This window comes from Aulostomus chinensis, chromosome 16, assembly GCF_037954235.1.
Source record: "Aulostomus chinensis isolate RoL2024-O1b breed Wild chromosome 16, RoL_Achi_v1.0, whole genome shotgun sequence".
In the NCBI taxonomy this organism is placed as follows: Eukaryota; Metazoa; Chordata; class Actinopteri; order Syngnathiformes; family Aulostomidae; genus Aulostomus; species Aulostomus chinensis.
In genome coordinates this window covers 562,380-589,135 of record NC_141335.1, presented here as the reverse complement: position 1 = coordinate 589,135, position 26,756 = coordinate 562,380, and the positions used below count along the sequence as shown (strand labels likewise).

The 26,756-nt window shown below is 47.0% G+C and overlaps 1 protein-coding gene across 1 annotated transcript in view; it reads right to left on the bottom strand.

The window, feature by feature from the left end:
- Window positions 1–26,756, bottom strand: part of LOC147247057 (uncharacterized) — a 36,373-nt gene that overhangs the window by 7,406 nt on the left and 2,211 nt on the right. The window contains exons 2-12 of the mRNA XM_086180905.1: window positions 23,696–26,304; window positions 22,578–22,686; window positions 20,037–20,299; window positions 19,436–19,725; window positions 17,545–17,782; window positions 17,211–17,470; window positions 5,959–6,156; window positions 5,799–5,879; window positions 4,940–5,052; window positions 4,796–4,854; window positions 4,015–4,104 (exon numbers count right to left, since the gene is read on the bottom strand). Coding sequence (XP_086037031.1) covers window positions 4,015–4,104; window positions 4,796–4,854; window positions 4,940–5,052; window positions 5,799–5,879; window positions 5,959–6,156; window positions 17,211–17,470; window positions 17,545–17,782; window positions 19,436–19,725; window positions 20,037–20,299; window positions 22,578–22,686; window positions 23,696–26,128 — 4,134 coding nt within the window. The 5' untranslated portion in view covers window positions 26,129–26,304. The remainder of the gene's footprint in view (window positions 1–4,014; window positions 4,105–4,795; window positions 4,855–4,939; window positions 5,053–5,798; window positions 5,880–5,958; window positions 6,157–17,210; window positions 17,471–17,544; window positions 17,783–19,435; window positions 19,726–20,036; window positions 20,300–22,577; window positions 22,687–23,695; window positions 26,305–26,756) is intronic.

The window sequence follows — 26,756 nt, the reverse complement described above, 5'->3', positions numbered from 1 at the left end:
AGTGAGTGACAGGGGACCGTCTGTTAGAACTGAGGCTGACAGAAGTAGGATTGTTCTTCTACATCTTTTTTCCCTCAAGTTGGGATGAAGATCAGCAGTGGTGAACATTTACCCGTCATGATTTCGCCAACAGGGGGCACTAGAGCCTTTGGGTGTAGAACGTTCTAATCTGTTCCGTATTGCCCTGAACTGAGCTGATTCTTGTTGTTTAGGCTCCACCATTTCCACAATATTTAGAAAAACACAAAATAACAAGTATCAAACTTGTATAATTGTTACAAAGGAACGATTTCACCATCAACCACCAGTCCAGTTGCTGTGTTCTAGCAAACTCCTGCGTCAAAGAAAATGTTCAAAAGGGTTAGCAACGGAATCGAAAAGTCTGCTATTTCTGTCTGCGTTCTGGCGCAGCGTTCTACCTTCTTCTTGCGGCTCTGCGGGTGCTGCTGTCCGTCTTGGGTTTTTCCCAGCAGGTCAGGGAAGGCCAGTGGTTTGAGGGAGCGAGAACGTGGCGTCCGGGGATACCTGAAGGGGTCCGTGTCCCTGGAGTCCCGACCGCTGCGCACTGAGCAGAGAGACCGCGAACGCATGCGGCCTGTTGAGTGGATGCTGTTGACGCCGATCATGGTGGCGAGTTCAGGGTCCAGAGTAAGTTCCTTCTTACGATAAAAAGATCCAGAGAAAGAAACTTTACGGACGAGACGAAGAGGGAGGGACTTCAGGAACAGGTTGTGTCCAAAATCCAGATCTCACAATGTCCAACTGACGTCAACTTTCAGCTCAGATTTGACCTCTAGATGACCTCCACAGAAGTAAAGATTTACATCCAGAGTTTCAACGTGAGAAAGTGACTCCAGTGTGAAGGGTTTTACAGATGTGACGTGAGCAGCGGCGAGGCGCCATCCGGAGGATTCACACAGCCTGACGATGGCGGTCGAGTGCTTCTGTAGCTCCCCCTACTGCACGGAGCTTCCAGCTCAACTCAGGTGATAGACTCATCTGCCTCATGATCCCACTGGCGCCATGACCACGTCGTCACACACTCAGGACCAAGCGCACATTCAGAGTTAAAAGACAAGTTTGCACTGAATAATTTTCTGATGAACTGAAGAAATTTAAAGAATATTTTTGAAAGTGAAGCCTTTTAATATAAAGTTCAGGAACTTCGGGATTATTTACAGTTTGCTAATTTTGCCACCAGAAGATGACAATGACAAGCATGTCAGGACTTTTGGCTCCAAGGAGTCAATGAAGCACCAGGAGGAGCCAAACATCAAACACCTTGAAGAGTTGGTTCAAATTTCGGATCTTGAAAAACTCCCTTTCATGGTCAAGCATTTTCAAAACTGAAAATTCTAAGGCTTAAATTTATGGTCTAAGTTGAGTCGACTTCCTGTTTACGTTTCACACATACGCGTGTGCACGCACACGCACACACACTGTGTGCTACAGTTTGAGCATTAATAACGGCGGCAGTGGCGATGACGAGGTATAATTCATCAACACTCTCCTGCAGAGATGTGTTTGTGGTCAAATGGTGAGCAGCTCTTAGACGCCGCCTCCTGATGCTGCAGCGGTGATGAAGGAGGAGAACCCCGGACTGCAAAAAAAGCTGCGTGACGGAGGAAATGCATCAGCAGCTCGCTCCCACATCCAGAACACGGCAAGAAGCTGGGAGAGCGAGTATACACCCACACAGACAGACGGACGGTGAGAGAGAGTGAGAACCCTGAAACTGACGTCAGCTTCCTCCTGAGACGCCACCAACAACCCGATGACAGCGAGGACGAGGATGTTGCTGGGAGACAGAAGAGACACGAGCCTGTTGCTTTCTGGCAGAAAATGAGAGGATAGAAGAATCTGCCTCAGATGATGATCATCGCCAACTTCTGCTCCTGTCTTCGTCACGCAGGAGAATCCTCCTCTTCTTCTCTCTGGCTGAACTGTTGAGGGGCGCTCACTCACTTGCTCTCCCTCCTCTCTCCTTTGCCTCCCTCTCTCAATGCGCATTTTCTCTCTCAGCTGCAGCAGCCAATCAGAGAGCAGGGTTAGGTGCTGCAACCCGCCCCCTGCTCTCATCCAGGCTGTCAATCAACAGGACTTTGAGCTGAATGTTAACGCAGCAGAGAAGAGACCTTAAGTGTTTTTGATTATTCATTTTGTGTTCATTTAAAATAGTTGATTAATTCTGTTATATATTGTTCTCTTTATATGTATATAAAGACATATATGTATATTTAAACAAATTTGTAAAAATACACATATATACACACATTTTATATATATATATATACACACACACATATATACATACATATACACACACATATATGTGTGTATATATGTGTGTATATATATATATGTATATATGTATATATATGTGTGTATATATATATATGTGTGTGTGTGTATATATATATATATATATATATATATATATATATATATATATATATATATATATATATATATATATATGTGTGTATATGTATATATATATGGATTTTCTCTCTGTACTTGAATTGATTGAACAGTGGGCTAGCATCCAGGCTTCATCAGAGGGTTCATTAGTGAAGATGATCTTGATGAACTGAACCTGGAAGATCATCAACTTTTGTTCACCAGAGCTGATTTACTGGTTCAATCACCACAATCACATGGAGCGATCCTATTGGCTGCTGGGGGAGGAGCCAGGAGATGACCGCTTCCTGTTGCTGGAGGAACCAGGAGATGACCACTTCCTGTTGCTGGAGGAACCAGGAGATGACCACTTCCTGTTGAACTACAAACATGCCTCATCCCTGTGACATCAAGTCAGCCAAAAGTTTCTGAACCCTTTCAGCTGCCACTATTGGAAGAAACTCCCCACAGTAGCATGGAAGCCCCGCCCTCTACTAGCGTTTTGTGGTGAACACGGACAAGCAACACGGACAGAGCAGCACAGAGGCATCAATGCTCTCTACAGCACAGATGCTACAATTCCAAGAGCCTGTTGTCAGTGTCGTCATGAATTATTCCGCTCATCTGGAAGATCCGCTGGAACTCGTGAAGAAGTCGTCTTTGGAAAGGAAACCTGAGGTGAGCGACTCTCCTCTGTGTGTATAATTCATGTTTTTAGTTATAAATATTCTGCATTCAATCTTTCCCTGCTGTAGTCAGAGGGTCGCTGCTGCTGCCCACACACTTGCCTTCCACCAGCACACACACATAATGATGATGGTGATGGAGGTGAAGAGGTGACGCAGACTCCTGCTGATCGTTCGGAGGCTGGGATGGAACAAATCGAGTGGGAGAAAGAGAGATGCAGACACACAAACACACTCTTCAGCCTGCAGTCGATACCAGTGAATCTAACGGGTTCGTCAGCTGCTGCACGGGTGAGGGCAGCGATAACCAGAGCCGGCGGTGTTGCTGCTCTCACTCATTAACTCCTTAATGACCACAACCAACATGCTTACAATCCTCCAGTGGAACATCTGGCTAAGTTAAGAGTGTTTCCACGTTTTACACGCTTGAAAAGTCAAAGTTGTATTAAAGTTTCAAGATATTAGAACGAGAGTTGCTTCTTTCAAAGAGCAGTGAAGGGATGAGTCCAACAGGAAGTGATCATGTCAAGAATGGAGCATCTTTGTAGTCCAACAGGAAGTGATCATGTCAAGAATGGAGCATCTTTGTAGTCCAACAGGAAGTGATCATGTCAGGGATACGTTCTGTTTATATAGCCAAAAATCACTGACGTTAACGGGTTTAAGCTGCAGTGATGATCAGGACCTCATAGCGCTTCCATGGCAACATCATCCCAACAACAACAACAAAAAATCGCAGTTTTCAGCATTATGACAGTCTGAAAGCTTTTCTGATCAAAGCTGAGGTGCAAATATGGCATCACTTCCGTTTTAATGAGTCTCCCAGCTACCTTGGTATTTGCAGGATTCATTTTCATGCTGATCAGACAAACAGTTCACAGGAGTCTGGGACAATTAGCTCCGCCTCTTTTACACTGAGTTGCTGTACCTTCAGCACGTCCTTGGGGAAGTCTCGTCCATCGTTGAGTCCCTCCAAGTTGGAGATGAACTGATTGCAGGACATCCTCTTACCCACGTTCTACACACACACACACACACACACACACACACACACACACACACACACACACACACACACACACCTAATCAGCTGTTCCATCAATCAATTGATTATCAGAGTAAACAGATGTCTCCCTGCTGACACTTCCTCTCCCCTACCCCTGGACAGTATGTGTTTCCACACTAAATCATAGGTGGTGACTTTAATGACACTACAGACCCACGAACGAGTGCTAACAATAACGACTGTTCTTAGGACGGTTCCTCATGAGCCAGCACAGACCGGCAGGTGGTTCTCCTCATGTGCTCAGGCTGTATTTCATCAAACGCTGCATCTCCAAAGTGCAGGCAATGCTGCCAACTGGGTGCTTTCAGCTGGTGGTGGACAAAGAACCCTAACCTGTCTCTCTTCAGGAACAGAGTATGGCCAGCACTCTGTTTGGCATGGTGATGTCATGTTGCTAGCTTGGTAAATAAGTCTGCGGTTCAACAGCAGCTTGTTGTTCAGCAGAGAAGCCCTAACCCTCCTGATGTGTGACACTCAGGATTGTCAATTCTGTCTGCGTGTTCCTGTCTCTGGAGCAGGGCTGTGTTCCACAAGCCTCCACTGAACCTCCATCATTGGAGAAGATCAGTGAGGTCAAAGCATCTCAGTGTTGGTTGGAATGTTTGTGTGATCACAGTTGCAAAGAGACGAAGGTCAGACTCACGTTTCCATGCAGGTCTGTGTTCAGCAGCATCATTGCGCATGTCAGAGTGTGGACGCTATCTGAGGGTTAGACGGGTGAGACACAGACAGCTTACAACCAGAATGCCACTTTAAATGACCATAGTGAGGCCAGACAGACAGGTACCTTCAGTGGTCTCACTCGCTGGGTTACTCTGCATGTACCTCCTGGAGAAGTGTGCCAGGACTCGCTCGCGCTCCTGAGTTTCTCCCACCAGAGCAAACTGCCTCAGAAATGTCCTGCATCATTAGCATTATTAGCCTTGTTAGCATTTGGCAAAAAAAAAGGTTTTAAGAAGTCTTTTCATGTGAAACGTGAGACAGCAATATCAGGTAGGTTAACGTGGCTCAGGAGGATTGAGGCCCACCTGATTGAGACTAATGAACCAGACCTAAACATGACAGTGCAAATACTTGTGTGGTTCTGGACCCGCTCGACTCCTGAAGCGTCATCAGAGAACTTTTGCTGTGATTTGGTGCTAGAGAAATAAAACTAGCCTGACTAATGTTCCCAGTGTTACTCTTTGACTTTGAAATCTTGTATTCAAACCTCAGTATTTTTTTTTTGGTCGGTGCCGTTACATGTAAAGTACATGAGTATGTGAGTGATTCAACAGACGTGTTCTAGATTTTTACATTCTTCAGTTATTCAAGCGAGCTCAGGTGAGAACTTCTCCGAATGCTAAAGTCAATCTTCCTGTTAAGCAAGAATCATTATAAAAGTTGCTAGCTTGTCGTCATGGTGACAGGCATGACAAATCATGGATTCATACTGTGTGAGGGACCGAGACGTACCTTCACAGAAGTGAGACCTGCTGCTGTCCAGGTCAGCGCTATGCTACTGGGGACCATTTGTCTTACTTCAGTCGGATACTGGCCCAGGTAGGTCAAGGAGGTTGTGTCCACCGTGACCTACCTGGGGGGGGAAAGCAGCTTTGAGTTGTTAGCATTTGGGACTTATGATGATTTAATCATTAACGACTCACCTGAGTGCCTGGTCGATGGTCAGACCGGTGAAGCTGAAGTTGCTGAGGTACTCCTCGGCGACCATCCGGCTGAAGTCATTACTGCAGATGTGGCAGAGACGTGTCAGATCAATCGTGAAGTCAGAGCACGAGAACTCACCGCCGACGCACCAACACTGACTTCTTGCTGAGGTGACGAGCAACGTCTGACTTCTTGAAGCCTTCCAGGTGATAAAGGCGCTTGGCAAGTCGTTTGGCAGCCTGCAGGTCGGCCTTGGTGCCATTCGCCAGTGCATCATCACTGCCGCCAAGCGCCAAGCGCTCTGCCACATCGGGCTGAGGGTACAGCAGCTCAGGGGGGCGGTTGACTGGGCGCTCTCTGAAATCACAAACAAAAAACAACCACTTCAGTACTTTCAGATCACGTTTCTGTTTAGAGGCACTTCCTGTTCTGGCTTCCTCATCTCAGGTGGTGTTTCAGGACAAATTAGATTCGTGAGAGTCGACTGACCCTCTGACGCATCGACCATAACTCAGCAGGTGAGTGAGGCGGTCAGAGGTTACAGCAAACACACCAGGAGAATGACTGACTGATAATGTACCGACGGCCTCTTCCTCGTCAGTGTCAGCAGGACTCTGGCAACCATTCTTTGTTTCCATGGTTACAGAGCAAACAGGAACTAGTAGCTGTTAGTGTGTGAGGAGCAGGGAACAGTTCTACTGGCGTGGTGGAAGATTTGAGGCTCGTGAGATTCTCAGCACACCCAAATCCACCTACTGTCACACCGCCGAGACGCCGTGCCGTCACATTTAATGTCAGTGAGGTAAAAGATGATATTTGCCTCATTAAATAAACATTTCCATGATGATTTCCTGTATGAAAATGAATCATTTTCTTATTTCATAGTTAATAACATACCGTTAAAGTTCTTATTTGTTGTCACTGCATGACTTCTACTTTTTATAATCTTTATTTGCCTTTCAGTTCAATGTTGTTGTGTCGCTGAGCAGGTCTCTCATCTCAGTGATATCACCAGTGCTTCAAAAAATAAACAAATGAAAGGTTAAAGAATCTGTTCACCAGGCTGGATGGGTATTAGCATCCTAGCATACTAGCCTGTAGCGTGTTAGAAACGATTCCTGTGGAGGACAAGTCCTTCTCACAGCGGCGCTCCAGGAGACGTCCAGGATCCTCGGCACCTTCACAACTGTCCGACAGTTGTGTGACAATTAAGAACGTAGAAATGTTCAAGTCTTCAGTTTTTCAGTATTTCAAAGACAGACCCATATTGATTGGTTGATTCATTCGTGTGTTGGTTCCCTCCCATCTCTGTGCAGCTGCTCTGACGCTTCCTTCCTCGCTCTATTTATAACTCCACTCAGGCCCAGAAGAACCAGACTGAAAGGAACGCACCTATTTGTCGCTGGAATGCGTCCGTTCTCCATCACAGCATCTCGTTCAATAAACACACCAGAGAAAACTCAGTCGTCAGGAGGAAGTGAGGTCAGAGTGTCGGATAGGAGGAAGTGGGAGCGGCTATTGGACTCCACTTCTGGTCCAAGATTGAGGCCGTTCAGGTAAACAGGTCATTTCCATCACACCTGAACTCAAATGACAGGTTCCACCCCAGGTCAGCTCACGAGGTCTCTCCAGCCTGACGATGTCATAATGATGCTATCAGTCAGAGATGGAAGGGCTGTTGTATTATGGGAAATGTAGGATCCAGTCAAACTAAAGATGAAAATTCCAGCTTCTTTGTGGAAGAGAAACTGAGGTCTGCTGGGATTATCAGATCATCTGATTGGTTCCTAAAAGTCAGTCGAGCTTCAGTCAAGACAAAACTGTTCAGAAGTCAATGTTTGAGGTGAAAGGAAGAGAAGAGTTGAGGGATGATGCAAATGATGCGTCCAGCCAGGAATCAAACCAGCGACTCACTGCTCACCGGAGGGGTCTGAACCAGAACCAGCAGGTTCTATTTGTGTTTCCAGAATGTTGCAGTGGAATCCCACAACATTCCAGAGTGTTCAAACGACATCTTGAAGAAAACCTCTTATCAGGTCAATTGTTGACTAGATGTTGTCATGGCAACACTTGGGTGTTGTAATAAGGCAACAAGCGTTGAAGGTTAGTTTCTTGAACACTGAATCACATTGCTGGTTGGGGCATAATTTGAAAATGCTAAACATCTTTAAAACTGTCCTTCAACATCCATTAAATCCGCTTCTTTGCATCATCCTGCTGAAGGAGAGATGCGTCTGATGATGAAGAGCGACAGTCAGAATCTTCTTCATCACGTGACGTTGTTCGGAATCCTCTGGAACATGAGGAGTGAATCCAGCTGAGCCTTGAGCCCATTTAGAGGGAATATTCTCCTGCTGCGCTGCCACCTGCTGGTCACTGCACCAGGACACTGCTCAGGTCCAGACCACCATGCCTGCTGCTCCGAGCTGGCAGGTACAGATGGGATCAGAGCGTCTCCACCACGCTCAGGTGGCTCCTCCCTCTTTCCTATGCAGCACCTGGGAACTTCTGTATCTCATGAATTTACATTTCATCCACGTGTGCGTCTTCATCACTGGGACGCTGGGTGACAGATTCAGTCTGCCTCGTTACTGACACTTGCTTTTGAATGCCAACGCTGTTATTGCTGCCAATTCCCCCTCAGGGACAAATAAAGGTCTTGGACTTGAACTGGAATTGGTGACCTTAAGGGGGCGCTACAGTATGTAACTGACCATCACCAACTACGTCCTGCTTCCCAACAGCAGAAATACGAGGCTTGATTTTAAAACTTCACACACACTCTAACACCATGGTGTCAGAAAGAGTTCAGCAGCGGCGTTTCCTCACGTGTAGACGAGAGAAAACTTAGAGAATGTGAATCCGGATGTTTCTGTCAGTGAGTCCTTCCTCCGCCGCCACGACCCATTCATCCAGGACAGAAATAACCAGCAGCCGGGGACCTCACTCAGCAGGACGCCAGGAAGGGGGGGCGGGGGCTACTTCCACTGATCCAAGTTAAGAAACAAACACTCCAGATGTTGAAGAGTCCACCTGCCGCTTCCGCTGCCATCACCCCACTGAACGGAAAGGTGACCTGTAAATATTGGGGATTGTGTTCACCTGTCGTCGAGTGACCGAGAGGAAGTCTTGTCAGGCAGCAACACAAATAAATGAGAGAAGAAAGAGGCAGCCATCAAAGGGACAGACTGATGAACAAATATAGAGAGACACAGTCTGTTATTTTCCAGGGCGAGGCAGTGGCGGCGTTCACTCATCCAGCCTGAAACCTCAGAAACCAGCCCAGCAACACGCCGCTGCTGAACGCCACATCAGAGCGCTAAAAACAGCAACACTGGAGGGACGAAAGAAGCTCAACATGATGATGATGATCGCCTCTCACAGCTGGTCGCTCAATCTGCTGCCACACCAGCTTCTGACAAACATGCTGGACGTTTGGCTTTAGAGTCAAGAAGAATGACACGGAACACACAACCATGTGACTGACCTGTCCACGCACGCACACACGCACGCACGCACGCACGCACGCACGCACGGACACTATTTGCAGCTGTGTGGATCTGTGCTGGCAAAAAGTTTATCCAGTTCGAACTGGAGATTTTGCAGGTTTCCGTTGTGGTCGACATGTTGGACCGACTCTTGATAGTTTCCCCTCCTGTCTGGGAAACTCAGCCCACCAAGTCGAGACAGAGAATCAGAATAGGACACACCCACAGATGTGAAGGGTAAACCGCTCATATTCAAGAACAGCAAACACAGGTACAGCATTGAATGCCTCGGACCACCACGGTGACCTTTGACCACCAAACTCCCTCCAGTTCATCCTCAGATCCCAGTGTTCAGTTGAGGCACATCTGAAGAACGTCCATCCCAGGGTTAAAGAGCCATCAAATGATGAGAACGTGTTCTGGGGTCAACCCAACAACACAGACCCTCTGCTCTCAGGCCCTCGCCAAGAACCATCCATCAAAGATTTTACGGAGCAAAACAAACTTGACAACAGGAACGTCTTTGAAGCACTGGACACGCCCACCAGCTGCCTCACCTGCAGCAACCCAATGTTCTCCCACTTTAATCAATAAAACCATTTCCTTTCACTCGCTCACTTTAACTTCGTAGAAATTAAATAGAATGAAATATATTTTCAAGTTGAACCAGCTTGAAAGGTTCAAGATGAAGCTGAATAATGATGTCATACTGAAGCTGACCTTTGACCTTTTGAATAAAAAAACAGCATCATTTCACATTATTTTGTCATGTTTTTGTCTTAATTGGTCTGCAAATCCTCCAGACATGTGACCAAATGAACATTCATGCCAAATTTGACAGAATTCCCTTGAGGTGTTGCAAGCGAATGAGCGGGAAACTGAAACATGGCCGCCGCCGCCATGCAGCTAGTGCGAAGCCTTCCAGAGTCTGAACCTCTCAGACCTGCAGTGAAGCGTCAACATAACGTGAACGTTGTTCTCCACACTGATGTGGACCAGGGCATCATCGGGTCAGAGGGCATGTTGAAGGTGAAACAAGCTAAAGAGGAGAGCTGTGGCGTCCTCACGTGTCCCGCCAGGCTTCCATCTATAATGGATGCTCCCACAGTTCAAAGAGCCCAACTTCCTGTGAGCTGTCAGATCGACCGCCAGCAGCAGCAAACCCTCACAACTTCATCAGGAAGTCTGTTTGAAGTGATGCAGAGAGACGCTGCAGAGCTGCTAAGTCAGAGCGCCCAGTTCCAAACCCGGACGGACCAGCGTCCTAACCTAACCCCAGCGCCGCATCCACCTTTGGGTCACAGATCAGAGCAAGTGAGGTCACTCAGGTGAAATTCAGCAGCTTCCTCCAACTGTTGAAGACCAACACTCCATGCCATCACTTCCTGTCACCTGACACAGTAAACCTTCCTGTCACCTGACACAGTAACCCTCGACATGGAAGAAGAAATGGCTCACAAGCTCATGTCAGGCCTGGCGAATCTCTCCGATGTGACATCAGCAACTACGACACCAAGCCTTTGAAGTTTGTTCACATACTTCTGATTTTTACAATTTGATTCCTGTATTTGTAGATTCCAGAGACTCCCTCGGTTGTGTTAAAGACTGACAAAGTCAACAGACTCACACACATCCAGCTGGTCACTAGAGAGCTTTAGTTGATGGGTTCACGCAAATCTGAGAACAAACGGTTGCTGCAACACCTGGACAGGTCCGCCAGCAGCGCCGAAATCTGGTGACATCATCAGAGCTGGTTAGAATTGTCGACAGGAGTCTGTTGAGCCGAGAATCTGAAGATTCCTCCATAGACGTTCTGATGACCACTGCAGCAGAAATGACCCAGCTGATCAGCTGATCAACAGAACCAACATGAGGAGAGATGATGTCAGCAGGAGGGAGCCAGCAGCACATCTGAGACACTCCAGCTGTTTGTTCTTATTCATCTCCTTCATCGCTCACAGCCTCCTGAGCTCCAGGCGCTCCTTCTAAGCTCCCAGTAACAACCTGATGACACCAGGAGGGCATCAGCATTATGCCAGAACTGTCACTCAAACACCTGAAAAAAAACACCAACAAAGAAGATCAATCAATCCACTTTCTATACTGCCTATCTGTTAAGGATCGTGGGGTGGAGCCCATCCCAGCTGACAATGACTGAGAGGCGGGGTTCACCCTGGACGGGTCGCCAGTCTGTCACAAGGCCATCAGGAGCAGTTAGGGGCTCAGTATCTTGCTCAAGGACACTTGGAAACAGGAAGATTGAACCGGCGACCCTCTAGCGACCCTCCAAAGCTCCATTGGAACTTGGGTCAACAGAACCAAAGGTTTGTTGAGGACTAGAAGAGCGACTGCTGCTACTGATGATGATGAGGAGGAGGATTCCTGCTGGACACACCAGCATCCTGGACCTGAGCTAGCTGATGCTAACACTTCCCACCCACTAGCAGCCATTGGGCTAAGCTAACTAGCCTGGACCTGAGCTAGCTGATGCTAACACTTCCCACCCACTAGCAGCCATTGAGCTAAGCGAACTAGCATCCTGAACCTGAGCTAGCTGATGCTAACACTTCCACCCACTACAAGCAACTAGGCGAAGCTAACTATCCTGGACCAGAGCTAGCTGATGCTAACACTTCCCACCCACTAGCAGCCATTGAGCTAAGCTAACTAATTCCGTGATGCAGTGGTTCTCAACATTTTTGAGTTTCCCCCAATTCATGAACGGCACAGTCACAGTCAACGAGTGGACAACAATAACAATAATGGAGAGAAATGGACCACTGAGTCTTTCCCTCTCAGTGGATTTGAACAGCGAGCCTTTAGCCCTGGTGTTCAGCTCTTCAACTGTTGATGAAACCCGTCACACTGACTGAGTTGGACCTACGGTGCTGTCACACCATCTGGACTCCTCCAACCCCTCACACGGTGCTGATCTCTGGCGTCTCTCTGGAGAAGTCACTTCCTCTCCATTTAGGAGAGACAGACAGATGTCCAGTCAGATCAACACTTTGAGGACACGTCTGGACACCGATCAGACTCGTCTCCACCAACGTGACTCCAGAACCAACTTTCACTCCATAGACTTGTGTGCTGATGTCAGGTGGTCACACTGTCCACCGATGAGGTCACTGTGTTCCTGACCAATCAGACCACAAGCTGTCCTCTGCCCTGGCTGTTGTAAACCCGTCATCTTCATGTCCAACTCAGCAGGTTTCATGGACTTAGAAAGTGTGGCCATGGTGTGGTTATCGCCATAGCAACAACTGGCAGTATAGAAGAAAACACTCCGTGCAGCTGATGGAGGTGAAGAGGGTGAAACATAATCCATCACTCACCTGTACACAGCAGGGTAGGGCGGGGCATATAGGTACCTGTCCTCCAAAGCCCCGCCCCCCCAGCACAGGAGGTAGCTTGCCATGTCAAAGTTGCCCTGCCCACTGTCACCCCCAACCTATGATGTCAGAGGCTGGTAGCAGCTGCCAATCAATCCACGTTAGCATCAGCGGAGGAATGACATCATCATCTGCAGCTGAACCTGGCCACGGTCTCCCGGCAGCGGCGTCTCGTCCTCTCCGATCCCTCCAGTTAGTCTTCAGCTCCTCCTCCTCTTCTTCTAACACTCGATGTCTCTCAACAACTTCACCACACAACTTCGCCTTCACAGCGTGTCCGTCTCCACCCTCCCTCCTACATCAGATCCCTTATTTTCTTCTCTGAGGGGAAGGAGGTCTGTTTCCTCCCCCGAGAGCCGGGATGCCCCTCCTCCTCCCTCTGTCCTCTCTTTGTCTCCTCCCTCCTTCCTCTCGCTGCATTGCCCTTCCTTAAGTTTGATCCTCCAGCAGCTCAACAAATGTCTGTGTGAGTGACATTTCGGTCCCAGCAGAGGAAACAACCAGGTTACAGATCAAGAAGAATTCCTCTCTGAGATTCCGAAACACAACTCAGGACGTCCACCTCTTTGCTGACGCGCGTTGATCGATGGCGTCTTCACTGGATCAAACTCTTGACAAGAGTTAACATTTAATCACTTTTCTTGATGTTGTTGTGGCCTAATACCTAATTTCTCTTTTACTGGTTTATTGTTTTTCATCCTATCAATCTTTTTTAATTTTTGTAAGGATGTCATGTCCTGACGCTCCCCCAGCAGCAGCAGATGATCTCATCAAAGAACCATCTTATCGTTATTCACTCTGATGAACTTTTAAATTAAAAACAGTAAAGTCAGTTACATATTTTCACATCATCATTAATATCAGATGTGTAGTGCAGCGTGGCTCACAGGTCGCGTGGCTGTCTAGCAACCCAAGGGTCGCTGGTTCGATTCCCCTTCCCCCGGTGACCATGTCCAAGTGTCCTTGAGCAAGACACTGAACCCCTAATTGCTCCTGATGGCCCTGTGACGGATTGGTGACCTGTCCAGGGTGAACCCCGCCTCTCACCCGATGTCAGCTGGGATAGGCTCCACCCCCCTGTGACCCTTAAAAGATGAACGGTCTAGAAAATGGATGGATATCAGATGCCAGACAAACGCTAGCACATTGGCTGCAGCTTCAGCAGGAGGAAAGCAGGTCAAAGGTCACACATAACAGCTGGATGCTCCTGGATGCAGCAAGATTCACATAGTGACCTAATTTCTGTTCACAACCTGCACAAATGACTCAGTGTCTCCCCCTACAGCGCGCACGCACACACACACACACACACACACACACTGATCTGTGGTCCCCAGCTGGACGATGGGATGATGAACAGGGACACAAACACTCGGAGGTAATGAGTGTCTAGTGCCACCGTGAGGTTGGTTTCTGGTACTTCGCTAGCTTTCAGTCCAGAGCTCTCCAGAGTTTTTTGAGTTGTTGTGATCAAGCCAGGCAGCATGTCGGCCTGAAACTACCACTTATCTGATCATCGATTCATATCCTCATTATTTGTGAAGTTCAACCATTTTGACGATTACAAAACTAAAATAAATGTTGCGTTTGATCAGTAATAAATGCTTCAATGTCGACCTTCCACACATTCTCAGGACCTTTTCATGCTGGACCAGGCTGAGTTCTCAGTTATTGCGTTCATCTTGAATAGAAGCTGGCTGTGAGTATGACAGGTGACATCACACCGTTCAGAATGTCTCATTCAAGATTACTTTACTTCATTTTATCCGATGGAACTACACTGTGACTTCTCAAGTTTTCATCAGGCCTGTCAACAAATACCAGTAAAAAATTCTATCATTTTAGAACATGAAACACAATGTTTGTAGTTTTATTGAATAAACAACTAAAACTTCAAATATTAAAATTAAATATTTTATATATATATTCAATTGGGGCGGCCCGGTGGAGCAGTGGTCCTCCCTGTGGCCCCCATCAAGAAGGTTGTGGGTGGAGCCCCGGCTGCAGCACGGGGTCTTTCTGGGTGAGTCTCCATGTTCTCCCTGTTCCTGCTGGGTTCTCTCTGGTACTCCAGCTTCCTCCACAGTCCAAAGACATCAAGAGGGACCAGGTTAATCCAGACTCTAAATTGACCGTAGGCGTGGCTGGGAGAGCCAATGGTTGTCTGTCTCTATGTGTTGGCCCTGCCATGGACTGGTGACCTGTCCAGGGGGAAGGCTGCTGGGATAGGCTCCACCCCCACCACCCTCAACAGGAGAGGAGGGGGAACATGGAGGGATGGATGGAGGGAGGGATGGATGATGGATGGATGATGGACGGGTGGATGGATGGATGATGGACGGGTGGATGGATGGATGGATGATGGATAGATGATGGACGGGTGGATGGATGGATGATGGACGGGTGGATGGATGGATGATGGATAGATGATGGACGGGTGGATGGATGGATGATGGATAGATGATGGACGGGTGGATGGATGGATGGATGATGGATAGATGATGGACGGGTGGATGGATGGATGATGGACGGGTGGATGGATGGATGATGGATAGATGATGGACGGGTGGATGGATGGATGATGGATAGATGATGGACGGGTGGATGGATGGATGGATGATGGATAGATGATGGATGGGTGGATGGATATATTGGATCTATTTTTTTTCAGCCATGCTTTCAGCTGGGGAGATGGAGAACCCATCATCAACCCCCTCCAACATTGTGTGAAGCAAACAGGACCAATCGGTGTAGAGGGATACATCAGGTTCCACTGATGAAGGTGGAACTTTATATACTACAGGTGGACAGAAGGTTAAATTCAGTTCTCTGAGGAACACTGCAGCAGTACACCACCAGCTCCAGGATGTGGGAAGAACATTACCAGACTTTTCATTCCTCCCAAGACTGAAGGTAAATGTACGAACAGCACCTGGCATTGACACGCCTCTGGTTAATGAAGTGCAATCTGATTGTACTTGACAACATTCATTCACATCTCCAGTGACCACCCTGTTGGGATCTTTTCTGCTCAACATAACAGCATCTTAACCTCCAACTTCTTGTTCTTGTTAAATGTCCACAGAAGAAGAAGAACAAGAGGAAGGAGGAGGGTGGAAGGTCACATGCTCTTCTCATCGTCACGCCACTTCATCAAAACACCAAGGACAAAGAAAAATACGTGAACTGCCTGTGAAGTCACGGAAATGCGTGTTCCTCCAGTGACTGGATGTTCCTGCACGTCCTCTTCTTCTACTGCACACAGCAGCTTTTGACCGCCGCCTCGCTCACGTATTTCCGCCGCAAGGCAGTTGTGTATGTTTGTTTGTTTGTTTAAGTTTATTGCCATTTTAGCAAGTATGGCTATTTAATGGCCAAAACAGGTAAAATCAAATGTCATACAATTTTCAAAACAATCAGACAAGTGTAATAGATACATATAAGATAATAAGTTAAATATATTAAATACGTTTTTTTACATCAATACATGATAAAAAATTCAACCCTTTTAAAGGTGGGACCTTATTGAAAATGCTTTCTATCGTACTTCCTTTCAAAAACTGCTGCCTTTTAGTTGTCAAGGCAGAGCAAGACAGTAAAATATGCCTGATCGGCAGTTGTGTCTGAACTGGAGATGCATTTGCAGTCCCTCCTCAACTGAATGTGTCCAATCACCTCTGGCTGATCGGGTCACTGTCTGTCCTCAGTGTGTCTCAGGTGATTTGACACCCGCACTTCTACCTGGTCAAGTGTGATCCAATCACAAAAAAGGCATTTTAATGCCTAGTATGAAGAGACGTGCTGGAGACTGTGCGGAGAGAAGAATGAGGGACATACTCAGGCGGAGTCGGAATATGTGGGAATGGAAACATACGGGAAGGGTGAATGTCAGAGTCAAAGCTCGTGTTAGGATGGACATTCCCGGAACACTTGATGTGCTTTATTTGGGCAATTTTACCAGGGATGATGTTCACTATAAAAATGGATACCTGGTTAAAATTCACATGGTCGCAGTTACAAAGGTGCTCACCAGGAGATGGCGCCCCCTACCCAGAAATGCTTGAGGAGCTACTTGAAGGACTACCACAGACAGAAACTGACTAGGAGATGAAGCTGGTCCAGAGGCCAGGGTTCGGGTTAGGACCCTCATCCCTCTGACTCTGCTGCTGTTGGTTCTGCACTCGATTACTAAAGACAATGAAACTTCAGTTTCATAACAAAAGCAACATCCAAGCAAGGCTGAAGACAAACTGCATTACGCAACATGTTGCTAAACACATGATCTTACCCACAGTGCACCTGGACTTTCACCTGACTGTAAGAACAGAGGTGGGTTATGCTAGCAGCGGCTAACGTAAGCTCCTGCACCTACAGAGCCTCACTTCTCCACACCCCCTTTTCAAGTGACATCATCAGCACTCTTTATGACCTCTGACACGCGTGACGCAGGAAAACTGATGTAGAGTGTCCATGTTCCCATTCAACATGAAACTGTTGATGAGCAGTTCAAGTAATCAATGGTGTGACTCACCTGGGGCTGCTGTGGAGCGACGGCACAGAGCTAGCCTTGCGGAAGCCATCTTTAAGGTTAGAGCGATGCCTTGTGTCTTTCTCTGACCTGGACCGGCCCGGAGGCCCAGAGTGGTCCTTGGCACCGCCCCGGAGACCCGCCACTGATGCACTGAGGGTGATTTCAGATCGAGACATTTCCGAGGGAGCAGAGTGATCAGGGTGGGCCAGCGGGGCAAAACTCAGTTCGATGATCTGCTTGGCACTCTCGCAGATCTGGCTCTGGACAGACAATCAGACTTCAGCCAGACAGACAAACACAGCACCAAGTCTTCTGGTTGCTAACACGCTACTACCTGGATCTCTGGGGTGAGTGTCGGGAGGTCAAAGGTGAACACAGATGTGGACCCGGAGGTCAGCAAGTCAACGCTGTCCAGGCTGCTGTATGAGGTGCCTTTGGCCCGGTGAGATTCCATGATGCTTTCAAAATGGCGACTGAAGGAGTCCAGGTTGCTGTCGGAGGGCCGGCGTGGACTGCCGATGGAGATGGGAGACTTGAGGCCACCATGGTTTTCAGACGCCAGCTCCAACGGCCTGAGGAGGAAACAAACATTCTTCTTTAACAACATTCCACGTACTGAATTATCAGGATAAGGAGGAACTGCCACCTTCCTTCCTTCATTTATGCTGGACAGAGAATCCCAGCATCAAGTGTCTGAAGACTACATTACTCATTAGCCTCAAGCAGTTCGCTTCTCAGTGAGGTCCTCGTGCCAGTCGAGGACCACAAAGGGTGCCCTTCACAAAATCGAAATTTATCAATCCCTAATAGCCAATTAATGGCGAGTGAACGAGGTTGAGGTGGAGTGACTCTCAGGAGTCGCCGCCATGTTCACCAGAAGGTTCATTTGGTCACGGGAGCTGATTCACATCACAACCTGTCGGCAAGTTCTGGGATGGATCTGTGCTGCTGTTGGGCTTTCCAGGTCTGGCTGAACATTTCAGTTGAACCTTTCAAGAAGTAAAGATTTCTTTTATAAAATTAGTAAAAAAAAAGTGAGTAGAAAACAAGAAAAATTCCATCCATCCTTTAATCAGTTCATCCATCATCCATCCCTCCCTCCATGTTCCCCCTCTCCTCCTGTTGAGGGTGGGGGGGGTGGAGCCTATCCCAGCAGCCTTCCCCCTGGACAGGTCACCAGTCCATGGCAGGGCCAACACATAGAGACAGACAACCATTGGCTCTCCCAGCCACACCTACGGTCAATTTAGAGTCTGGATTAACCTGGTCCCTCTTGATGTCTTTGGACTGTGGAGGAAGCTGGAGTACCAGAGAGAACCCAGCAGGAACAGGGAGAACATGGAGACTCACCCAGAAAGACCCCGTGCTGCAGCCGGGGCTCCACCCACAACCTTCTTGCTGGGGGCCACAGTGAGGACCACTGCTCCACCCACAACCTTCTTGATGGGGGCCACAGGGAGGACCACTGCTCCACCCACAACCTTCTTGATGGGGGCCACAGTGAGGACCACTGCTCCACCCACAACCTTCTTGCTGGGGGGTCACAGTGAGGACCACTGCTCCACCCACAACCTTCTTGATGGGGGCCACAGGGAGGACCACTGCTCCACCCACAACCTTCTTGCTGGGGGGCCACAGGGAGGACCACTGCTCCACCCACAACCCTCTTGATGGGGGCCACAGGGAGGACCACTGCTCCACCCACAACCTTCTTGATGGGGGCCACAGTGAGGACCACTGCTCCACCCACAACCTTCTTGATGGGGGCCACAGGGAGGACCACTGCTCCACCCACAACCTTCTTGCTGGGGGGCCACAGGGAGGACCACTGCTCCACCCACAACCTTCTTGATGGGGGCCACAGGGAGGACCACTGCTCCACCAGGCCGCCCCAAGAAAAATTCTATTTGATCAATTAATAAACTTCATATTATTTTGTATTATATTACATATTGAAGGTCAGATTTCATGTGATCACAAGCATTTAGATGAAACTGCTCTTCATTTTGGGGAGGAGCCCCTGTGGGTCCCTGGACCCTCCTTTAAGAACCCCTCACTTAAATAAAGAAAGAAGAAATTTAACAACTTGATTGGTCAATATCAACTATGATGTTATCGTTCATCAATCGTTTTCACATGGCTGTTGACCGTGATGTCAACTTATGGCGCCCAGCATGATGTCACAGCAACTGTATCAAAGTGTGTGAGCCACCGTGACGTCTCACCCCTTGAGCAGCAGACTGAACACCTCATCCTCATCTCTGGTGGCTTGCTGTCTCTGTCGGTCTCCCTGCATCCGGACACTGGCCCAGCTCGCCACTCCTTCCTCTTCTTCCTCCTCCTCCTCCTCCTCCTCCTCTTCCTCCTCCTCCTCCTCCTCCTCCTCCTCCCCTCGACTGGGCTGTGGTTTTGGGGAGGCGTCAGCTGGGCTGAAGCTGGGGTTTCCCAGGACACTGCGGTTACTCCCAAATGCTGAGTCCACCTCCTCAGCTGCCTCTGCCTCTGCCCGCATAACCTGCACCATCATAATCAATAAGTCTTGTGACGGAGAAAAAGGGAGAAGGAGAACTCGGCTCCAGCCTGTCACGATGAACAGGAACCCCACCATGGGGCCGCAATCCACATTTGAATGAATTTCTCAATAGAAAATGACTTTGAAAACTCAGGGAAGCTAAAATAACTGATGAGATTTGGTGGTAAGCCCAACCCCACTGAGGGGTTTTGTCCCAATTTCTTATAGAAAATAACATTTCGTCAAAGTCACACTGAGCCAAGTTTACTGGGTCCTTGCAGAATCAAACTAAAGGACAACATGGCGATGATCACCTCGTCCAGGTCCGTCTCCCTGTAGCAGCGCAGCGGCACAGCGTCCAGATCCGTCTCAGAATATTTGATGGTTCGCCGGATGATGCCCGTGTTGGGGGTGGAGCCTCGGCAGTTAGGGGTTACAAGTTCCACCTCAATCTGCCTGACTTGATGGTGTGACGACCTATGACCTTGGCTGGCCTGTCCCCTCCTCTGACTGGCAGGCTTCAAATGGATAGAGGAGGGAGGGGTGGGGCTGGGGGGAGGTGTTGTGGGTGGAGCGCCTGCAGGTAGACGGATGAGTTCTAATGGTTGGTAACATAGAAACCATGACAGATCCAGAACATTCACTGTGCAGAGGATAACCTGATGATCCGATGGTCATATACACATTGTGTGTATGTGTGTATATAATATATAATATATACACACATTTAGTGTATATAATATATACACATGTGTGTATATATTATATACACATGTGTATATAATATATACACATGTGTGTATATATTATATACACATGTGTATATAATATATACACATATGTGTATATATTATATACACATGTGTATATAATATATACACATGTGTGTATATATTATATACACATGTGTGTATATATTATATACACATGTGTGTATATTATATAATATATACACACATTTAGTGTATATAATATATACACATGTGTGTATATATTATATACACATGTGTATATATTATATACACATGTGTATATAATATATACACATGTGTATATAATATATACACATGTGTATATATTATATACACATGTGTGTATATTATATATTATATACACATGTGTGTATAATATATAATATATACACACATTTAGTGTATATATTATATACACATGTGTGTATATATTATATACACATGTGTATATATTATATACACATGTGTGTATATATTATATATTATACACACATGTGTATATAATATATACACACATGTGTATATATTATATACACTAAATGTGTGTATATATTATATACACATGTGTATATATTATATACACATGTGTATATATTATATACACATGTGTGTATATATTATATACACATGTGTATATATATTATATACACATGTGTATATATATTATATACACATGTGTATATTATATACACATGTGTGTATATATTATATACACATGTGTATATAATATATACACACATGTGTGTATATATTATATACACGTGTATATAATATATACACACGTGTGTATATATTATATACACACATTTAGTGTATATAAACATCTGTCATATATGTCATCCCATCTAAATGCACCACAGGAAGTCATTCTTACCTGTGGCCATCAAACTCTTTGACTCCTCCCTCTGAGTGATACACACATTCTTCAGTGTATCTCATGTCATTACTCAAACTGTGCAATACTCTTTGTCATAACTACGGTGCTTTGTAAATAGTTGATGCTTCCTCTTAACCTTTATCTTATTTCTTAAAGTCTGCACTTTTCTAATTGTTGTTATTGTAATTTCCTACTTTATAGTACTTCAAGAGCTTTAATAACTGTGACAACAGAATTTCCTCCCGGGATTATTTAAGTATTCTGATTCTGATGTACATACGTGTGTCGGTTCAACATATGTACAGCTCTATTTCAGGAGTTACTGTGCTGTCGTGTAAACTGTGCCATCTACAACATAAATAATATCTGTTCTTTTTCTCTCAGTGAATCCTGTTTCACACGTAGGGTCACACATTTCCACAGCCAGCTGACGATCACACACACCTTCACCAGCGTCAGATAAAACCTCCTAAATAAAGAACAGGATGTGAGTAGTACTGCGTAGTAATACCCGGAGACCTGTACCAGTGGCGTTAAGCCTTCGCTAAAGAGCTTAGAAGCAGACGAGAAGCTCCTGGAGCTGCTTGTTTACTTCCCTGATTCAACAGACAACAAGACATAACTTTAGCCTGACGTTGACTACTGCAGTACTACTACTGCGTCTTACTACCAGTATGACTGTCAAAACAGCATAACCCTAAGAACAGTCCAACACTGAAGGGTTCTGTGTTCATGCTCCTTCTTTCTTAGCTCTTGTTGATGTCAAGGAAGCTTCAGGTGACCATCGTTCTGGAGCTTCTCCTCCAAATGCTCTTCATCTATTGTTTGGTTCTCATCTTACTGAGTGAACTTCTTTAGCTTTGAAGTGATGGAGGAACCTCCACCCATACCAGACTCCAACCTTGAGTCACACCAGGTCTTATTCAACTTCTTGCATTTCCAAATTTTCCACAGCACAAATAGTTGCCATCAGCTGGTTCAGCAGTTTCATGTCTCTAAACGTCATCTTTCAGTACTGAGTCAGAGTTCCAGAGGCATCTGTCAATCACTTGGCAGTATTCATCACCATGGGAACCTCCCTGCTGATCCTGGTCAGCTGATTGAGTCTGTGGCGTTAACTGAACACATAAAATAAGGTTTCCTGTGTCGTGCGTGCTCACAGGGACGTACAAGGTCACATCCACTACTTTTAACGGTAACTATGACAACAGCAGCAGCATCACAACCTTTATCACAGCGACGCTCCTTCGTCTCTTCCCCAAACAGGAACTCCCACTTGGCTCTGGCGATTTTCTGCGATCTTGAGGAGGTACTCGTCCCTGAACCTCCGTCCGACTGAAGGAGGAAAGAACACAGGGTGATGAAGTTGTGTTCATCTATTCTGAAAAAAAAAGTATCTTTGCCTTTCTCACACTGCTTAAAAAGACTCGACGCTTCAAATTGCGGTATTTCATCAAAAATGTGGAGTTTTTGTGTGCGGTTATACGACCAAAAGCAACCAGGTCCTGTAAAAACCATCAAACTGTAAAAGTGAGCGTTGTTTTCATAGAGACCCAGAGTCAGGGCACATTTCGCAGTTCAGAGGGTTAATTAGTCAACTTTCCACAAATCTGAAGAATTCAACAATCAGGAACTGAAGGTATTAAAATGCTTATATAAATGATAATGACAGTTTTCTGTGGATTAGAGTTGTAACAGCACTGATTGTGTCATGAAAACAGGACACCATTGCAGTTACTAGTGTCCAAAATATCTGGATCATTTTATTAAGTTAACAATTCTATATTATATAATGTTAAATCCAAGCTTCGGAGATCAAGAGAAAAGGAGAGAAAAATTGGAGCAAAGTTATAATGATGAAGTAATTGACCATAATGGCATTTTTATTATCACCTTCCGATGTTCTTGTGTAGAAATGAATGGAATAAGAACATGCAGGGGTTTGCCAGGAACAACCACAGACATGAATGTGATTTGTTTATTTTGTGGAACTTCAAACTGATTTTTAATTGTACTAATTGGGGCTGAGTTCACGTTATTACATGGTTAGTTAGGTACAAAAATGTACCGATCCATGAGGTGGACAGCATTCTGAGTGCCACACCAGGCAGAAAGTTGACCCACATTTGGTGTTGATTTCAGACAAGAAACCTTGAGAACATCCGCAAACAAACAGCATTTACCTCAGTGGTACGGTAGGTCTCAGGCTTTGTTGCACATTTATTGCAGTCAAAGTAGACAGAATACACACGCACACGCGCGCACACACACACACGCACGCACACGCACGCACGCGCACACACACACACACACACACGCACAAACCCTGTCCCATCCTGCAGACCTGCATCCCAGAGCCAGTGCACTCTGTATCATGGCTGGACTGGCTGGAGGTCTCAGGGGACAGATTGCTGTTTCTGTCTCCCAAGCTCCCTGTCACCCCACTGGAGCTCTGAGACGACGTCCCACCAGTCCTGCTGTGATCCTGAACCTCCTCTGGCTGATTGTTGGACAACCCCCCCTCCCACTTCTGCTGCCCCAGAACTGACATCTTTATCCCTGTGTCCTCTACATCCTTTGGAGGACATTCCTCTTTGGTTGGCCTGTAAATTCCAGAAACAGGCTGTCTGTGTTTTTCTTCACAGAATTTGTCCTGGTCCTGGACAGAACTGGCAGGCCTCCATTCCTGGTGTCTAGAGGTCCAGTTCACAGGCAAAGATTCAGCATTCTGGCTGAAGAGAAGTCTGCTGGAAACTTCAGGGCTGTCCCTCAAAGATCTGTTAAAGACGTGACCCTGTTGTCTCCATTCCTTACAGCGAGACTTGTGGTCTCCTGCATACTGTGGCGGCTGGTAGCGGTGTCGGTTAGACATGTCCTTATTAGGGGCTGAACTTTTTTGCCGATGTGGGTCCAAGACTGGTGATTGCAATGAGGCTCTACCCTGCAGCCTCACAGGCAAAGCAGGAGATGCTGGTACAGAGAGGCTTTTCAGGGGCAACAGAGGTGAGACATGTCCTTGGCGAGTCTGAAGTACTTGTTTGTCCATTTTTCCTCTTTGGTTCTGGCTGTCCATCTGCAGAGGCTCGGGGGAGAGTTGCTCCTGAAGAAAGGCATACCGTTGAGATTCTCTTCGGAATGACCTTCCAATCTTTGGACTCTCTGACCTGAGTGACTCCGCCTGGGAAGGTGTAGGAGATGGAGTTTTTCGATTTGCAAAGGTGGTGCGCAATTTGGTAGCCTCCACGGCTAACTTGAAAGCCACTTCAGGATTTGGGGATGGGGAGATGTTTCTCCTGCTTTTAGCTGGACTCATCATGTCAGTGGCTCTGCTACTGCATTGTGATGTTCTGTTGTGAGTCTTGATGGATTCACTGGCGTTATCCTGAACAGTGTGGTGTATATTATTGGTAGCATCATGGCTGGTGCTGGTGATGTTCCCACTATAGCTGCTACTACCACAGTGTTGGTTGTTCCCACTACCTTGACAGCCACTCCAGGATTGCTTGCTGGTTGGAAATTTGCTTGATGGGATCTCATGCTGGATATCTGTGGGTCTTCCTGCAGGTAAAGGTGGGTGAAATTTGTTGGATAACCTGGGGCTCTCATCTCCCAGCCATGACCTCTGTTGGTTCTGGGGTGGGCCACGACAGTGGAGTGTTGAGGCTGGAGCTTCAGAGTTGGCGGAGAACCCAGAGTGGGCACACAGCTGATCAGAAGCAGGACTTCTTGGTAATCCATTCATTGAACCATGACATAGTCCCCTGTCCAGCTCCAGGAGGTGGCCCTTGGAAGGCAGGGTGAGGGTGCTGCGGGGCAGGATAGGTGAACCTGCCCAGGACCGCCAGTGGGGTGGCTTGTTATGCTGGGGAAAAGCTGGGCAGCAGTTCTCTGGGTGGTGATCTGTGAATCGGCGTCTGAGCTCTGGGGATCCGAACTCCTCTAGAGCTCTATAGGTGGCATCTCTGGCAACTGCATCTCTCTGGAGGTAAGGTGAGCTTCGTGGAGACAGATTCAGTGAGGTGCAGGGGGGATTGGGGTAGGGGTTGCCCTGTTCTAGCTGGCCAGTATAACCCGCTGGGTCACTTAACCTCTTGCGGAGGTGGAAAGGCAGTAGCTGCCCCGCCCTTCTGCTTAGGGGATTCTCTGCCTCAGTTTGGCACACAGAGGTGCGGCGGCCACCTGTACTGTGAACACTTGATTTCTCTATGTAGCCAAAGGTCACCACAGATGTCTTCCCCTCCTGACCCCCTAACTCTGGAACCTCAAAGGGCCTGTGGCTGCTGGTAGGTGTGGAAGCTACAGTTAGTCTCCCAGATGGCGTAGAAGGGGTGACGAGCCCCCTTCCCTGGTAGGGATCCATATCGGACAGGCAAGTGTGTGGCAGTGAATCATGGCAAGGATTGATGGTTCTGGGTGCAAGGACCTGGAGTAATTCATTGAAACGATCAAAATCATCATCCTGCTGGTGAAACTGGGTGCAAGATTCCCGAGTATCTGGGTGCTGGAGTTGGAAGCTGACTGAGTGCCTGGTTGAGGACTTAGAAGGAGGTAAGCTGTGTCTCCCAGCTAGCACTCGGTGCTGGGTAACTGGGGAGAGGTCTGGACTGCGGCTGGGACTGGAGTGGACCGAGCTCCTCTGGGAGTGAGGGAGGACATCTGGGCCTTGAAGCACAAGGTGACTGGTCCCATCATTGCCTCTTCCACGAACCGCCCCTTCTTCCTCTGCAACAGACCTCACCTCAACATACAGGTGGAGGACTTTACCTGCCTGAGACATGTTGACACCTTGGTCAACTAAATGTCCAGACGGTCCGTTTTCTGAGGATGTTTGCTATTTGTACAGAGGGTTGTTCAACGTCCCTATTCCAGATAAAGAGACAAACTCTTTGATGAGGTTCAAAGGTGAGACGGGGGGATCAGGTCTGCCCTCCATCTGTCAGCCATTCCTTCAACCTGCAGCCGGAAGCAGAAACAAGAGAAATGACTTATTGCCTAGTTTCCTCTCAGTAAATAGCTCATGTTTTCAAACGTTTCAGTAAATCAGAGAAAATGTTGGTGCTTATGTTCGTGTCTATTTCAGGTATGACAGGTGAATGTCTCAAATGGGAGTTGAGGTGTACCTGAAGAGTTCCTTTGAGTCCTACAAGATGTGGATGTCTTTTAAAAAATGCCTCAGGATCCTCTTAGTAACCACAACGATTTTTAGAGGTTCTAGTGTTTTTAGGCATTTCAAATGGTATCCTCAACTGGTCTGTGTCACACAAATTTTAGGGGTCCTTGATGATGTTCTCTCACTGACTGGGACGACTGTAGAAGCTGCTTGGGACATCTGAACAATCAAGGCACTAAAGAGGTTCTTAAGGTTATTTAGGATGATTTATAAGTTCTGTAGGATAAAGGGTTCT